The sequence below is a fragment of the Microcaecilia unicolor genome, chromosome 3 (genome assembly GCF_901765095.1).
Source record: "Microcaecilia unicolor chromosome 3, aMicUni1.1, whole genome shotgun sequence".
Classification (NCBI taxonomy): domain Eukaryota; kingdom Metazoa; phylum Chordata; class Amphibia; order Gymnophiona; family Siphonopidae; genus Microcaecilia; species Microcaecilia unicolor.
The window spans coordinates 298303683-298322315 of record NC_044033.1 but is presented as its reverse complement, the minus strand read 5'-3'; the positions used below and the strand labels follow the sequence as shown (position 1 = coordinate 298322315).

The following is an 18633-nucleotide window of genomic DNA, read 5'->3' as shown; positions in this document are numbered from 1 at the left end:
TCGAATACTGTGTGCAATTCTGGTCACCGCATTTCAAAAAAGAGATATAGTGGGGGGAAAAAAAGGTACAGAGAATGGCAACAAAAATGATAAAGGGGATGGGATGACTTCTCTATAAGGAAAGGCTAAAATGGCTAGGGCTCTTCAGCTTGCAGAAGAGATGGAAGAGGGGAGAAATGATTCAAGTCTAAAAAACACTGAATGGTGTGGAAAAGATAGACATGAAATGATTGTTTACTTATTCCAAAAATGCTAGGATTAGGGAGCACGCAATGAAGCTACAAAATAGTAACTTTAAAACAAACCAGAGAAAATATTTCTTCACTCAATGTGACAAACTGTGGAATTCATTGCCAGAGAATGTGGTAAAAGCAGTTAGCTTAACAAAGTTTAAAAAAGGTTTGGATAATTTCCTAAAAGAAAAGTCCATAAGCCATTATTAAGATGCACTTGGGAAAATCCACTGCTTAGTTCTAGGAGAAGCAGCATAAAATCTGTTTTACTGTTCTGGGATCTTGCTAGCTACTTGTGACCTGGATTGGCCACTGTTGGAAACAGACTTTTGGTCTATCCCAGTATGGCCTCGCTTATGTTTTTATGTACTGGGGTGTAGGGGACATATGGGGGAATGATAGGAGGGGGCAGGGTGATGGTTATCATGGGGGGTGTAGAGGACATGGGGTGAGGAATGATATAAGGGGACAGGGTGATGGCTATTGCTGAGGTTGTAGGGGACATGGGATGATGAATGATAGGAAAGAGAATGGAGATGGTTATTATATGGATTGTAGAGGACATGGGGTGAGCAATGATAGGCAGGGTGATGGTTATTACTGGGGGTGTTGAGATGTGGGGTGAGCAATGATTGGAGGTGTAGATGACATTGAGAGAGAAATGATAGAAGGGGGCAGGGTGATAGTTGTTAATGGGGGTGTAAGAAACATGAGGTAAGAAATAGTAGAAGGGGGCAGAGTGACAGGGCTGGCTTTAGACATGGTGGGGCCCAGGGCAGAAATTAGGGAGGGGGCCCTGATCCTCTCCCCCCCCCCCCCCCTTCTCCTGATCTCCTAACCTGCATTGCTACTACATGGTCTGGGCCTCTCTTATTTTTCTCCCTACCACGGTCCATCTCCCTCCCTTCCCCTCACCTTGAAGTCTTTCTTGAAAAATTATTTCCCTTCTCAGAGGGGCCCCAGTGCAGCAGCCATCCTCACAAGCTGCCCAGAACCTTTCCCTTTCTGCCGCAATTTGCCCAAGTGGAAACAGAAATTGCATCAGAGAAAGGCGGATCGTGTCAGAGAGGGAAAGCTTCAGGGCAGCCAGAGACAGCTTTTGAGAACAGCTGCTTCGCTAGGGCCCCTTTGAGAAGGGAAATAACATTTTCATGCGCAAGACTGAAATCGCGCAAGCTTTGCCCCCTTAGTAAATTTGGTCTTGGGCATAAAGCCAGCGTATTGCTGAAAGATGCCCAACGCACGCTGTGGAACTGGCACTCAGCCTTTAAATCTGGCCCATAGAGTCTTGTATCCCAGGGTAAGTCCACTCTCAAGTTGTGAATGGCGTACTGGTGGCAATGTGCATCTCTGTACCAGTCACCATGTGTTAACCCTAAATATTTGTTAAAAACATTAGGAGGGGCACCTGTTTTGGGAAGTGGAGAAAGCAGGTTCTGCCTCTTCTATTTTGCTTTTTGTAAAGATTACGTTTTGGAAACAATCACAACTACTGCACCATTCTTACCCCTCACTGCGCCCAGGACACACAAATCAGTAATTAGAGTATTTCAAAATATAAGAAGGTCCTTGTTTGTGTCAGTGAACTTTGTATACTGTTTTCTGGCGAGTCCAGACACATCCATACCCACAGGACTATAACATAATAGAAGTCACTGACAAAAGGAGTCATTTTAGCATCTTGAGGCTACACATTTCATATTGTAGTGAGTTTACAGAGTGTGAAATGAGACAGCAGCTATTAATAGTGGTCAGTGAAGGGACAAAAAGAGCAGGTCTGAGGTGTGTCTTTCCCTTTCCCGTAGTGTACAGCAGCAGGTAGGTGGAGAGCAGTCAGCCCCACCCAGCCCTGAAATGCTGTAAACCGATCTCAGACTGCCCAGCAGCCAAGCCCAGCTCCGTTAGCAGATAAAAGCTGCAGTCCTGTGGTCAGAGAGGGACATTTGCCTTCACCCTGTTCTTTCTGCTACCACTACCTCCGCTTTGCACTCCTTCTTTCTCTCCTCTAAATAGGATATCATGTCATTTTCACAGCGTTCCGTTACTTACAGCTCCGGAGGGGTGAGGGGTGGTGGCTTCACCGCTGGTTCTGCTATCCCAGGAATTAGGCAAGTCAGAGTCAGCCAGGCCTATTCCTCCTCTGGGGGTGGCTCAGGGTTTGCAAGACCTGGTAGTTTCACCAGTTCTAGCCTGCAGAATTTTGGGTCCACTAGCAAAAGGATTTCCTATGGTGTGGGCAGCAGGCCAGGACTAGGGTTCGGTGGTGGAGCTGCTGGGTTTGGCGGGGGCTTTGGCGTTGGAACTGGGCTCGTACCAGGGCAGGGTATCCAACAGGTGACCATCAACCAGAACCTCCTGACGCCAATGAACTTGGAGATCGACCCCTCCATCCAGATTGTGAGGAAAGAGGAGAAAGACCAGATTAAGACCCTAAACAACAAGTTTGCTTCCTTCATTGACAAGGTAAGAACAAATCAAATACTGTTAACCCTCTTCAGGCCAATTCTGGAATATAATAGTTTGTGGTATCTCTAATCCCAGGGTGGAATCCCCTTTTAAGAAAATGGTATGTTATATCTGAGTGGACCGAAAGAATTCAGAGACAGCTTTCTAGCAGTCTGATTTCAGCACCATTTGTAATTAAAAGAGAAAATAAAAACCTTGTATTGCTGTCCTCTTGGAGCTGAAATTTCTTGTCACTTCGTTGTGTGTTACTAATAACACTGCTGCCACTGTGTCTTTTGCACCTGTAAGCGGAGAAAGCAGTTGTCAAGGCCACATTTCTTCAGGTAAACTGGCTTGTCTGAACACAGTGCTCCTCTGCCCAGGTAAATGTTGGTGCAGGTTCCCACAGCACCTGTGCTTTTCGCTGGGTTCAAAAGAGTCTTTCCATTTCCAATAGCTATGCTTAGGTCATGGGTCTAAAAACCTTCAGGCTTGTTTGGTGCTTTAAATGCACCTGTGCTATTTTGCCCCTGCTCAATCGCCTGCAAAAAAATGGCAGCTCCTAAGTGTGAGGCTGCTGATATACAGCAGGAAAAAAAATGCACATGGCGTCCCTATGAACACTGGCTGCAGTGTATGCGTGCCAAAAGCACCTGTCTATACAGTGCAAACAGTGCAGACAATTTAAAATTGTCCCCTAAATCCTTGGCAAAGAAAACAGCTCTGAGCAACCAGATATGGTTTTAGGGGCAGGGTTAACAAACTTTTTCCACCAGTGCAGAAACTGCTGCAGATTTATGAATGGGAACAGCTCAATACTGGGGCAAAGAAGTCAGCACAACAGTTTTCTAAGTGAGACCCATGAGGCAGACATTTATTAAGGGAGTGAACCTATCCCTTTTTTGGGCCACAGGTGCGGTTCCTGGAGCAGCAGAACAAGGTCCTCGAGACGAAATGGGAGCTCCTGCAGAACCAGAAGACATCCAAAACCAGTAATGTTTGTCCCTATTTCGAAACATACATTCTCAACCTCCGAAGGCAGCTGGAAACACTGGCCAATGAAAAGGGGCGACTGGGTGGGGAACTGAAGAACATGCAGGATATGGTGGAAGATTACAAGAACAAGTAAGTGAGGACAGAAACACACAATCCTTGCAAGTGAATCACTAGTCTCAAGGGTTATCTGACCCCCCTCCCCCTCCCTGTGGATGGATCTGATACTTGTTCTAGCCTGGCAAAGCAATTCTCTTTCTTGCTTGGCTTTAACCAAGCATGCCTTATGCTTCAAAAAAAGTAAACAATCTGGATAGTCTGGTTTAAGTGCAGCCTGGGTATAATTTGAGAAGGTTTTTAAGTGGGTGACAGCTATGCTGTTTTGTCTTTTAAATGAAGGTTATAATTGGAGATGAGATTAGGGTGCTGTGCCATTTATTTCACTGCATATTTAGGGTCTCCTTGAAAAGAGAGAGGGGTGGAGGAGGAGCCCATTAGTTAGAGCAGCAGGCCAGTAAGTGTAAGGCCCAGGCTGAAATCCCACAGCAGTTCCTTGTGGCCCTGGACAAGAGAAAAGAAGCACCTCCAAGAGGGGATTCCAGACCCTGTGTGGACACCTCTGCAGCCCCCACCTCTCACAGAGAAAAATGGCACCCCACTTCCTCAGTGTATCCCTGGGGCATGCTTATTCTACATACGAATTTCCAACCACAGGGGCAGAGGATGGCAGTCATTAAAAAGAAAAAAAAAAGTAGTAGGGAGCTGGTAATATCACTTTGTTTCCTCCCTAGGTGCCAAGCCCATGGGTTGCCCAGTTCCAGGAGGGAGACTTTTTGGCCAGGCCTGGTTTTGAACTAACATCCCTCAGCAGTCTGGTATTTGTAGTCCCTGATTCTACCCATTGACATCAGTGCTGCAGGTCTCATAATGCAACTAGATGAGCTTGTCAGAAATCCAGGACTGGTCTAAAAATCTCTCTCCTGGAACTGGTAACTTGGAAGCTCTGGTACACTGGGTGCTTGAGCAGCCTATGTTCAGGGAGGAACTGGTTTGTTGTGCCTTTCTCATCTGCTCTGATGTTTGTCCATTTTCAGAGCTGTCAATTTACCCATTTCCAGACTGGAAACTTTGTGGCCTGTCCTGGATTTGAACTGATATCCCAAAGCAGTGTGGGATTTGTAGTGTCTGATTCTTAAAATCACTGCAGCAGGCCCCATAATGTACCAGGATAGGATGGTCAGAAATCCAGGAATGCCCAAAATCTCCAACCTGGAACTGAGTAACTTGGCATCGCTGCATTCTCATTGTCTACTGCCGTCTTCTAAAAGGTTTCCTGTATAATTGAGAGGACAATTAAGACATTATATGGCCTTCTTTCCCTCATTCAGAATTTTATATCTCCCTCTCCAAGAGGTGTACAGTACTGAAGTTTGGCCTATGCACACTAGAGACACGCAAACAGGCACTCTGTCTTCCTCCTTTCATAAAACTGCCCTTGCCAACCGCTGCCCCTGCAAAGAACAAAAAAAAACCTCCCAAATGCAATCACCAACAGAAATGAGAATAAAACAAAAGGAGCGGAATGGATGATGTTTAAATTGGCTGGAAAGAGAACAGGTGCAGCAGAGGAGGGTGTGGACCTTTTGTCCCTCTCTTGTATAATTTATCATTTGCTTGCTGCCGTTAAAAGCACCTCAGGCGATTGTGAAAAAGGGGGGAGCAGGGCTAGCAAAGGCAGCAAAGGTACATGGAAAGAAAAAAAAAAAGCCCCTTGTACCACACACATAGACACACCCTGATACAGCAGTGGTGGGAAAGATTAAAACAAAGCAAACCAAAAAAAAAAAAATCCCTGCTGAGCTGGGAAACCAGAACAGAATGGAACTGGAGCAAATGCTAAAGATAAACCATTGGGTGTATCCAAACCAAGAAAGTCAACAAAAGGTAATGTATACCCAGATACAGTTCAGATGTGCCCAGCTGAAGCCACAAAGAGGGGCAGGCTTACAATGAAAGGGAGTAAAGATCATTCTATTGTTCTTATCAAACCTGGCTGCAGTAGCCATGTTATAACACACACACACACAGCTATCTCTGTACCCCACCCCTTTTTACTGTATTTATCAGGCCTGCTATTACTCACGCACAACCCCTCTTGCTCTGCTGTACTTAGAACTGGCTATAATCACGGCCTGACCACTAAACTCTGGCATAGGAGCACTATTTCATAACTAATTAACACTCACCTTTTCTCTTCTTTAGCACTGATTATATCTCATTCATTCTACTTCTCTTCTTTGAACAATTATCTTGAAGTTACAGAGAGAATATTGAACTTCTGTTTCAGAGTCCACTCGCAGGGCTGGTAAGCATTAGGAGGCATATTTTCAAAGCAGAGACTTATAAGTGCTTTGAAAATACACCTGTGGTCAACTAGGTAGTTGCCCTGGGTGGAAACTTCTGGGGGAGTGGCAAAGAGTAGTTGCATTCAAAGCAAAACAATAGATCCTGCCAGCCATATAATTGCAAAGAGCTATTAACATGCACCTTCATTATGTAAATGTATGCAAAACAACTCTGATGTCCCTTTTGCACAGGATTGTTCTTGTAAGGGTGATGTGTTTAATTACAAGAATCTCAGAGGAAGAGGGGCTAGGGACTTGACAGTTAATTGTGTGTACTTGGTGGTGGTGGGGAGGGGGGTAAAACTTTAGATTTGGCTAGATTACCTAATACCCATGGACCAGCCCTGTCAACCTGACTCATAGTCCATCCTAATCACAAGGCAGTACTTCTGGTAACTGTGCTGGCTCACAATCTGAATTCCAAAGGCAGTGGTCAGCCATAAAGTATCTTATCAAGCCAAGAGGGGTTAAACCTAGGGCAAGAGAAGAGCAGCATTATCATTTTAACGGATTCATTAAGTTTCCTTTGCAGTGGAGGCTATACATTTTAGGTGATCTTAAAACAGCAGCTGTACTGTTCAGGGCAGGCCTTGGGGTGGGCTGCCGAGCATATCTGAGAGGAGGGAAGTAGTATGCATCTTCCACGTTAGCACATTGGAAATGGCATTACAGGTTCCCTATGAGTACAACAAGGGCCAGCGCCAATGACCCCATTCTCCACCTTGTAAATAAAAGACTGCCCTTGTTTAGTGTCATATCTCAGTACTAACGCATGCAGATCCAGTCAATGGATAAGAATGCATTGAAACACAGATTAAGGTCTGCAGGCCCATCTCACTGGCATATTCTCCCTTTCTACCGCAGTACCACTTGATCCGAGGCTTCACCCCTTACTTCCCCACCTCTAGAGGTTCTCTCTGCTTGTCCTATTACAAGGTACCCAGATAAATCAGTGTCAGTATTCGGGTATGGCCTGCACTGAATATCAGGTATGAAAAGTTTGCAACAGCCAGTGTTTAAAATAACATTGACCACCACAAGCTGAACATTGCACCCATTCTCTTTACCTGCTATTATTTCTTGAAACACAAACATCTCAAAGCAGTGGCGGCCCTAACATTAGGCCAACTGAGGTGAGAGCCTCAGGCAGCACTCTTCATGGAGTGGTATCTTGCTCCTTTCCACCCCCAACACTGGCCCTTTCCTTTCTGAAAAGAAGTTAGACTTGGGGAAGGGGGTTAAGGAAAGAAGGGGGGAGATGCCTGGCTGGGGGGGGGAGGGGAAAGGGAGTAGGGAGAGAGAGAGAGAGTGTGTGAAAGGAGAGATGATGGGCGGGGGAGGGGGCCCAGGGCTGCCATTTCATCCTTGCTTCAGGTGGCAGATTGCCTTGGGCCGCCCTTCTCTCAAAGTAACACAACCAAGATGCCGTGTAATGGGCTTAGGGCAGTGGTTCCCAAACCTGGTCCTAGAGGCACCCCAGCCAGTCAAGTTTTTAGGATATCCACAATGCATGCAAATCCATCTCATGAATATTCATTGTGGGTATCCTGAAAACCTGACTGGCTGGGGTGCCTCCAGGACCAGGTTTGGGAGCCACTGGCTTAGGAGTCTGTCAGTACCTAGCTGTGGATCTCAGCTTTCTGCATAAGTACATGCTCTTCTTGTTCTTTAGGTGCAAAAATATCTTACTGTTATACCACATTTTTTAAAGTGATGAATCACTGAAGTTTTTAACTCTTATAGGTATGAAGATGAAATCAATAAGCGCACAACGGTGGAGAACGATTTTGTAGTGCTCAAGAAGGTGAGTGGCATGGCAGGAGCCAACCAAAAAAAAAAAGAGAAAGATGGATGATGCTATAGTACTTAGAAAGAGAGAAGATGGTGGTAGATAATGACTGCATAGCTTATCTGTGCATTCTCCATTCCCTACTACAGTAGCACAGACCCTATCTCTATTTCAGCAAAGCTTTGCTCTTCAACCAGAGCTTTAATGGAAGAAGTAACTAACTTGGTAGTCACATACACACAAGGAGTGACACCGGCTGCACCTACTATAGCAGGATTCCTACTTCCTAGTTAAGATAATGTTCAAGTATCTTTCTGACTTGTGCAACTTTCTTTAAATTAGTCCCCTTATTTTCTTACTCCTGTTACTCTGTCATATCTGTCTATTTGTTCCATCTTTGCTTATACCCTATGCTGTCTATTAAAATGTTTCATCATGTATTGTGTTATTGTAAGTAGTATACTATGCCATACTTTGTATTGTTATTTGAATATTTTTACTGGTGTTTTAATTGTCTATTGCTTATGTTTGAATTATTTTTGTTGAACACCACCTTGAATGAATTCCTTTAAAAAGGTGGTAAATTATAAATAAATCCTAATAAAGAAAATAAATAAATAGATGTCACCTCTGAAGTAGAGGTTTTCCATTCAGCATGGCAAGTGCACAAAGGAAGGTGCTGTAATTCATAGGCAGCAGATCACAGTGGCCACTGGGGTCACGGCCCTTCCAATATTTGCCCAACACAGAATCAGCAACTAGAGAGCTTGGATGCAGGGTTAGAGATTGGTTTGTTTAACTGTTCTGCTTCCCCTGGCTTTGACTTAGATATAGCTGGGCAAGACAAGGCTCAGACAGATCTCAGAAAGTGACGAGGTTATGAGTGGCAGCCTAGGAAGAGAATCTGGGAGTCCCAGCTCCTAATCCTGCATGGCAGTCTTTCTGAAGCTGGTCCTGGAGTACCACTCAGCCAGTCCGGATCTTAGCATATCCAGAATGAATGTGCATAAGATAGATTTGCATGCAGTGCTTCCACTGCATGCAGGTCTGTCTCATGCATATTCATTGAGGATATCATGAAAATCACACTGGCTGTGGGATAGCCTAGGAGCATCTTGCCCTAGAAGCATCTTGAGAAACACTAGTAGTCAGAACATTGCAGCATGCAATTTCATTATGTTACTAAAAAAGCTTCAATCAATTCAAAATATAGCGATTCAACTACTATATCACGCAAAGAGGTCTGACCATGTTACTCATTTGCTCCAGGGGAGGTACTGGCTTCCTACTGAGCAAAGGATTATTTATGAGGTCCTTGTTACCACTTTCAAGGCTTATAAAACGGGTGTCCCAGATTATTTGGCTTTCTCCACGATTCCGCATACATCATTTCGTGTGCTATGGTCTATAAAGGATTTTCATCTGGTACTCTCAGGGCCTTAACAAGCACAGCTAGGGTCCACAAGGCATAGCACGTTTTACTTACCATTACGTATCCATAATATTTCTACACTTAAAGAGTTTAAAATAGTCATTAAAGCCTGCTTTTTTTTGCCAAGCGTTTGGTAGTTGAATGATTGCTTCTGTCTCAGGAGTATGGTCTTTGGTAAAGTATTGAAGTTAAAATTTGTTGGAACTCACATATGATTGATTTTATCTTCTTGTATGGATGTATTTTCTGTCCTTTTTAACTTTGAAGATCTTTTCTATTATTTATACTGTTACGATTGGGCACAGGCCCACCCAGCTGCAGCGCCATGCTGCTCTCTATCCCCATCTCCTCCGCAGTGTCCCAGCATCTGCACTCTGGTCTCTGAACCCCTTCCCTCCCCAGTGTTGGTACAGGTGTCCTCGGCGCCTGCAGCGATTCATTCTCGCTGTTTGCACTGGCCCTGCAGGCTTCCATCTGACGTGTTCCACCAGACAGGAAACAGGCAATGACATCAGTGAGGGCAGGACACGGCAGATGGAAGCCTGCAGGGCTGGCGCAAACTGTGAGAATGAATCGCTGCATTCGCCGAGGATGCCTCTACTGACATCGGGGAGGGACAGAGTTCAGAGACAGCAGCGCAGATGCCGGGACACCGCAGAGGAGAGGGAAAAGATGTGGGGTAGGACAGGGCCGCCGAGAGACTGGGCCGGACCCTGGGCAAGGCCGCCCCCCCCCCTCAACCCGCCCCCCCTCCGTCCACCACCGGGCCGGGCCCCCCTGAATTCAACTGATAGCACCTCACCTCCACCTCGCTCCGTGTGAAAGAAGCGCAGCAGTGGCAGTCTGCAGATCTCCTCCCTTTGGGCCTTCTCTCTCTGTGTCCCGCCCTCATCTGATGTAACTTGCAAGAGGGCGAGACACAGGGAGGGAAGGCTGCTCCTCTCAGCGGCCCTGGGGTAGGTGAAAAACCCCCCCAACCTTTATGTTACATAAGAACATAAGCACCGCCATACTGGGAAAAGACAAATAGTCCATCAAGCCCAGTATCCTGTCTCTGACAGCGGCCAATACAGGCTTCAAGAACCTGGCAACCCCCCCCCCCCCCAAAAAAAAAAAAAAAAAAATTAATAATGTTCAATGGACTTTTCCCTCAGGAATCTGTCCAAACCCCCTTTAAACTCCGTAAGGCCAGCTGCTGTCACTACATTTTCCGGCAACGAATTCCAGAGTCCAACTACACGCTGAGTAAAGAAATATTTTCTCCTGTTTGTTTTAAATCTACCATATTCTAGCTTCATCTTGTGTCCCCTGGTTTTGTTGTTGTTTGAAAGTGTAAACAAACGCTTCACATCTGTCCGTTCTACTCTGCTCATTATCTTGTAGACTTCTATCACCCCTCAGCCGCCTTTTCTCCAAGCTGAAGAGCCCTAACCTTCTCAGCCTTTCCTCATAGGGAAGTCATTCCATCCCTTTTATCATTTTCGTCGCCCTTCTCTGCACCTTCTCCAATTCCTTTATATCTTTTTTGAGATGCGGCGACCAGAATTGGACACAATATTCGAGGTGCGGTCGCACCATGGAGCATTATAACATCCTCATGTTTGTTTTCCATCCCTTTCCTAATAATACCCAACATTCTGTGCGCTTTCTTAGCCGCCGCAGCACACTGAGCAGAAGTTTTTAACATCTTTTCCACGATGACTCCCAGATCCCTTTCTAGGCCTAACGTGGAACCTTGCATGACATAGCTGTAATTCGGGTTCCTCTTACCCACATGCATCACTTTGCACTTATCAACATTGAACTTCATCTGCCACTTGGCTGCCCAATCCCCCAGTCTCGCGAGGTCCTCCTGTTATCTTTCACACTCCTCCTGCGTCTTGACGACCCTGAATAATTTTATGTCATCTGCGAATTTAATTACCTCACTAGTTAATCCCATCTCTAGGTCATTTATAAATATGTTAAAAAGCAGCGGTCCCAGCACAGACCCCTGCGGGACCCCACTAACTACCCTTCTCCATTGAGAATACTGATCATTCAATCCTACTCTCTGCTTCCTATCTTTCAACCAGTTCTTAATCCATAGTAATACCCTACCTCCGATCCCATGACTCTCCAGTTTCCTCTGGAGTCTTTCATGAGGCACTTTGTCAAACGCCTTTTGAAAATCCAGATACACAATATCCACCGGCTCCCCATTGTCCACGTTTGTTCACCCCCTCAAAAAAATGCAGTAGATTGGTGAGGCAAGACTTCCTTTCACTAAATCCGAGCTGACTTGGTCTCATCAGCCCATGTTTTCGTATGTGCTCTGTAATTTTATTCTTAATAATAGTCTCTACCATTTTGCCCGGTGCCGACGTCAGACTCACTGGTCTATAATTTCCCGGATCTCCTCTGGAACCTTTTTAAAAAATCGGCATAACATTGGCTACCCTACAGTCTTTCGGTACCACACCCGATTTTAGTGATAGATTGCATATTACTAACAGTAGCTCTACAAGTTCATTTTTCAGTTCTATTAATACTCTGGGATGATTACCATCCGGTCCTGGTGATTTACTACACTTCAGTTTGCAGAACTGAGCTATTACACCCTCCAAGTTTACAGAGAATTCAGTTAGTTTCTCTGACTCGCCTGCTTCAAATACCCTTTCAGGCACCGGTGTCCCACCCAAATCCTCCTCGGTGAAGACTGACGCAAAGAATTCATTTAATTTCTCCGCTACAGCTTTGTCTTCCCTGATTGCCCCTTTAACACCATTTTCGTCCAATGGCCCAACCGATTCTTTAGCTGGCTTCCTGCTTTTACATCTTGAAATACAGAAAAAGACAATTTAGTTTCCAAATTTTTCCGTAACAATATCAATAAAGAAAAAGAGGTAAAAATATCAAAAATATAGGATAGGAAATCAATACTTGTCTTTAGTCCACAATATCAGGGGTTTATCACAATTTCAAGGAAAATCATATAAATCAAATTTAGAAATCCACTTCCAAATTTAACTTGGCGGTTAGTATAGGCAGGCCAGGTAATATATATATTATTTATGGGGTTGATGTTGTTAGAGTCCCTAATAATGGAGACTGTGGGTCTCTCAGCTTAGCTTCCAAAAAAGAGTTCAGTTGTTTCACCTCAAAAAATACATATTTGATTGAATTCAATTTTATCACACACTTGCACGGGAAGTTCAGCCAAAATAATGCCCCAAGTTGCAAAACCTTTGGTCTCAGTTTGAGGAATTCTTGTCTTTTCTTTTGGGTAGATCTTGAGACGTCGGGATACATTCTAATTTTACAATTTAGGAAATCTGGTCTTTTATTCAAGAAAAATTGTATAAGTATCCAGTCTCTGTCTGGTTGAAGTATGAAAATCACTTTAAGTGGGCTTCCTGCTTTTAATGTATCTGAAAAAATTTTTACTATGTATTTTTGCTTCTAACTAACTTTTTTTCAAAGTCCTTTTTTGCCCTCCTTATCTCCGCTTTACATTTGGCTCGGCATTCCTTATGTTTTATCTTGTTATTTTCAGTTGGTTCTCTTCCCCACTTTCTGAAGGATTGTTTTTTGGCTCTAATGGCTTCATTTACATTACTGTTTAGCCAAGCTAGCTGACGTTTGGTATTTTTTCCTCTTTTTCTAATACGCAGAATATATTTCTCCTGTACCTCTAGGATGGTGTTTTTGAACAGCATCCATGCCTGATGCAAGTTTTTTACCCTGCGAGCTTCTCCTTTCAGTCTTTTTTTCACCGTTTTTCTCATTTTATCGTAATCACCTTTTCTAAAGTTAAACGCTAGTGTATTTGATTTCATAAGTTCACTTACTTCAATGCCAATATCAAAACTGATCATATTATGATCACTGTTATCAAGTGGCCCTCGCACCGTTACCCCCCCCCCCCCCCACACTAGATCATGAGCTCCACTAAGGACTAAGTCTAATATTTTTCCTTCTCTTTTCGGCTCCTGAACCAGCTGTTCCATGAAGCTGTCCTTGATTTCATCAAGAAATTTTATCTCCCTGGCTTGTACCGATGTTACATTAACCCAGTCTATATCCGGATAATTGAAATCACCCATTATTATGCCCATTTTATTTGCTTCCCTAATTTACTTTGACATTGCTGCGTCCGTCTGCTCGTCCTGGCCAGGCGGATAGTAGTACACCCCTATCACCATTATTTTCCCTTTTCACGTGGAATTTCGATCCACAAAGATTCCAATAGTGGTTTTGTATCCTGCAATATTTGCAGCCTATCAGAGTCAAGGTTCTCATTAATATACAGTGCTACCGCTCCTCCAAACCCATCTACCCTATCACTACAATATAATTTGTAGCCCGATATCACTGTTTCCCACTGGTTATCTTCCTTCCACCAGGTCTCAGAAATGCCTATAATATCCAGTTTTTCATTGTGTGCCATGTATTCCAGCTCTCCCATCTTATTTCTCAGGCTCCTTGCATTTGCGTATAGACATTTCAATGCATGCTTGTTGCTCAGTTTTATATCACTTTTAATACATGGCATTATTAGTATGTTATCCTGCCTAGTTGTTATTTTTACTTAAGGCCATCTGATGCACTACGGTCTCTTTGACATCCTTACCTGTAAGGAACTTTTTCTTCCCTGTTTGGGTGATATCCTCAAAAGATACCTTATCCTGAACCATGCGCTTTTGAGCGACTGCCGGCCTTCCCCCCGTTTCTAGTTTAAAAACTGTTCTAGTTCTTTTTTAAATGTTGACGCCAGCAGCCTGGTCCCACCTTGGTTAAGGTGAAGCCCATCAGATTGGAATAGGCTCTCCCTTCCCCAGAATGCTGCCCAGTTCCTGACAAATCCAAAACCCTCATCCCCGCACCTTCGTCTCATCCACGCATTGAGACTCCGGATCCCTGCTTGTTCTTAAAAAATATATCCAGGAAGATATTTGTGGTGTGTGGTTGGGGGGGGGGGGGGGGGGGGCATATGCGCATGGAAGGACCCATCCAATTTACATCTGGACCCATCTAAAATACCAACTCTGGCTATGCAGTTCTGCTAGTGAGGGCTGTATAGAACTTTTTAAATAAACTATTAAACTACCTATGGACTCTCTATCTTCATCTCTCTCTGTGTATCACTTTGTTTTGTATGTATCCCTTATGTATCTAGAACGACTGAGTGTATTTTTTAACTCTGTGTTTTCTCTGCCTATACATACACATCATCATCTATCTGCAACCCTGTCTCCACATTTGTATAATGCACACAGCATTTCCGGGATGCTGCCAATCTTTCCATTCAAGCTCTTTCTATGGACATGAGTATCCTTCCTTCAATGAAGATTCACAAGACAGTGTTTATTAATTCTCTTTCCCTCAGGATGTGGACGCTGCCTACATGAACAAGGTGGAGCTAGAGGCGAAAGCAGATAGCCTGAACGATGAAATCAACTTCATGAGAGCCCTTTGCGAAGCAGTAAGAGCCTTTCGTTTGCGATCACGGTTGTGAAAAACTTTGGAAAACCTTCTAGTGCGAGAGTGTCAAACTGCAATCCTGGAGGCCCCCTAATGGATATTCATGAGAGATAATTGCATGCACTACCTCCATAGCATGCAAATATGCCTGATGAATATTCTGGAAACTGGACTGGGTTGCAGCCCTCCCTGATGACAATTGACGCCCCTGATCAAATGATTTTAGCGCTCTTGCTGTATGCTGTAGAGCAGTGATTCTCAACCCAGTCCTTGGGACACAACCATCTAGTCAAGTTTTCAGGATACATACCAACCACGTGTAAGCATGAGATTTGCATACACTGCTTCTTATGTATGTAGAACCATCTCATGCATATTCATAGTGGATACCCTGAAAACCTGACTGGATGGGTATGTCTCAAGGACTGGGCTGAGAATCATGACTCTGATAGAATCCATTTCTGAAGGAGACTAAGGGTAATTCAATGTATATGCCTGTGTTGGCCAGAGACTGCTAGCAACAGTCTCATGATGAATTTGGACTGTCATACATGCTACTAGATTCTTCTCTGATGATAATGGTTTTCAGTCACTGCAGATCTGATCTGACTGGAGTCAATGAGCTAGAGGTGACAGGCTTCGCAACCCTGCATTGGCTCCCTGCCAGGGCGTCTAGTCTCTAAATATGCAACTCATCACATTTTCACATTGTCATGAAATAGAACATCCTCATTCTAGCTCTCCAGCTCTCACTGTCTCTGCAAACATACCTAATTTTCTCCTGATCCACTACTACTACAAAAACATGGCAAACATGTTCAAAGAGGGGATTATTCTTGAAAAAATAGTGACTAAGGATATTATGTCCTTTCATACTTTCTTGTAATTCTAATGATACATTTTGGCACATCTGTGCAGATAACCCTGCATTAGCCTCATCTCTCACTTTTAAGTGGCGTCTGAAGAACTAGCCAGCTGTAACTAGTTACTCTGGTAGTTAGTAATTTTCACACATTGCAGTGTATGGATATTTATTGTGAGAGATGTGATGAACTGTAAATCATCACACTGGTGTGATAGCCACTAGTACTGGGGGAGATGCAGGTTAGGCTTGTGTGGCAGGAATTTGTTAGTGTAACTAGCTGTATTTGGGTGACAAGATCCAATCTCTAGTCCTTCTTTAAAAGGTCTTCTTTAAGACTGCCTTGGTGGAAAGGCAGTTTGATTTCTAAGAGAAATACTGACCTTAACCGACAGATCATTCCTCACACTGGATACTCTTTTGTTATCACTTTAGGTCACACTGTAGACTTTTCTATAATGTAATGCTCTTTTTAAACATTATCTTGCTCAATTGTGGATGTATTGTCACTGAAAGACTGAAAAGTTCAAGGTATAATGGACTAGATTCTATAAATGGCATGGAAAAAACGTGCTTAGCACTATTCTATAACCTTCACCTAATGTTAGGTGCAGTTTATAGAATACACATAGAACCTTATTCTATAAAGGTTATGCTCCTAAATTTACGCTCCTAAAATTTATGCTGCTAAATTACAAGCTTAATCTATTTTGAAGCATAGATTATGCTTGTAATTTAGGAGAGTGTAAATTTAGGGGTGACCATTTATACCAAATAAAACCTCGTATAAATGCCCGCACCTAACTTAGGCACGGATCGGGCATATTTTATAACGTTGCGCATCATTTCTAGAAATGCCCATGACCCACCCATGCCCCTCTCATGGCCACGCCCCATTTTGAGGTCCTCACTTTAGAATTTAAGTGTACCACTTTAAAGAATACGATTAGAAAGTTGTGCGTGTAAATTCTAATTAGTGCCGATAATTGCTTGTTATTGGCCAGTTTTTGGTGCCGTTTGGCTTGTTAAACAATTAAGTTGCTGCACTGCCAAATTTGTGCATGCAAATTTAGTCACCCTATATAGAATCCTGGGGAATGTGCCCAGTTATTCAAAATAGAAAGCTGCGTTCATATATTTAGGCTCCTGTTAGGTTTCTGAGGGGCCCTTTTACAAAGCCGTGGCAAAAAGTGGCCTGTGGCAGTGCGAGCGTGTCTTTGGGGTGCACGCCAGGTCAATTTTTACCATATCTTAGAAAAAGGGCCTTTTTTTAAGGGGCTAGAAAATGATTGCGCGGCAAAATAAAAAGCAGTGTGCATCCATTTTTGGCCGAAGACTTTACCTCCACCCATTGACTTAGCAGTAAGGTCTCATGCGCTACCCAGGTGGTAGGCAAGCAGTGCACGTCCACTGCCGTTTACCACTGGGAAAAAGTCACACATTAGAAAAAATTTTCTACCATGTGTTTTTAGCACACACCAAATTCAGAATTACCACCGAGGGCACATGGGAGTCAGGTGGTAATGCTGATTTGGCGCTCACTGGACACTTGTAGGCCCTTATGCTCCTTTGTAAAAGGGCCCCTGAATTTGTCCCTTATTTTCAGTCAAACATAGGAGTCTAAGGGGCTCATTTTCAAAAAAGAAAAACATCTGACATTTTTCTCACCAAAATATCCAAATCAGTGTTTTCGAAACCCATTTTCCAGAGGTTTTTCATGCTGTTCATCTGCAGTGTGTCCAAATCTCAAGGGGGCATGTTATAGGTGGGCTTTGGGCATTCCTAAGACTTGGACATTTTTCTGCCATAATGGAACAAAACATAAACATCCAGGACTACAACTAAGATGTTTTGGTCTACACCTGTTTTTAGAATGAATAAGCCACAAAAAGTGCCCTAAATGATGAGATGACCACTGGAGGAATAAAGGAATGACAAATGAGCATCCCCCCTTACTCCCTCAGTGGTCACTGACCCCTTCCCACCTCCCAAAGATATGAAAGAAGCAGTGCATACCAGCCTCTATGACAGCCTCAGAAGTTATGGGCAGTCCTATTAGAGCAGCAACAGGTTCCTGGAGTAACTTAGTAGTTGGTGCAGTGCACTGTGGAGAAAGGGACCAAGGCCAATTATCCACTGTAACTGTTACACTTATGGTGGAAAGTGTGAGCCCTCTAAAACCCACCAAAAACCTACTTTACCCATATGTAGGTGACACCTGCAGCCATAAGGATTATTGTAGTGGTGTGTAGTTGGGAACAGTAGGTTTTTGGTGGGTTTTGGAGGACTCATCATACAATATAAGGGAGCAACGATGAGATGTGTACCTGGGAGCTTTTAGGTGAAATCCACTGCAGCGCCCCCTAGAGTGCCCACAGCTCTGCTGGGATGTTTGTGTGGCCAGTCTACTAAGAATGCTGCTTCGTCCTACATCCCAATTGCTTGATTTTGTGTTTTTTCACTTGTTTGTTTGTTTGTTTTTTAATGGACCAAAAAGATAAGTGCACAGAGCACAAGAACTTCTAGCAAGTGGTCATTTTTGAAAAAAAAAAGATAAGAAGCTTTGCTGTTTCGAAAATTGCTGTATTTGCTATTCAGATTCTGGACGTAATGAGCAAAACGTCCCAAGTTGGACTTAGACATCATATTGAAAATGTCCCTCCATGTTTTCTGTTAAAAATTCCCCTCAATTTAGGAGCTGAGTAGCTGTGCTTATAAATTTAGACCTGCCATTAATTTGCCTAGATTTAGGAGCCTAGAACCAAATTCAATAGATTCAATATATGGTGCCTAAATAACCCATGCTTAGCACTAGCCCATCCCTGTGACTAAAATTCAGGAGTGTCCATTTATGCCAATTAAAACCCGGTGTAAATGCCCATGCCTAACTTGGATACAGAAAGTGAAAGTGCCTTGGTGCTTTGTAGCTTTTATTATATGAGACGTGGGGTAAGGAATAATATATTGTAGAGGAATATATTCGAGTTATTCCCCAAGTTTTCCACGTCATC

The 18633-nt window shown here is 43.7% G+C and overlaps 1 protein-coding gene across 1 annotated transcript in view; it reads left to right on the top strand.

Annotated features, from left to right (window-relative positions):
• The first annotated feature begins 2113 nt into the window (after positions 1–2113).
• Positions 2114–18633, top strand: part of LOC115466748 (keratin, type II cytoskeletal cochleal-like) — a 30147-nt gene continuing 13627 nt past the window's right edge. Inside the window, exons 1-4 of the mRNA XM_030198217.1 lie at positions 2114–2696; positions 3592–3803; positions 7820–7880; positions 14666–14761. Of these exons, the coding sequence (XP_030054077.1) occupies positions 2253–2696; positions 3592–3803; positions 7820–7880; positions 14666–14761 (813 nt within the window). The 5' untranslated portion in view covers positions 2114–2252. The remainder of the gene's footprint in view (positions 2697–3591; positions 3804–7819; positions 7881–14665; positions 14762–18633) is intronic.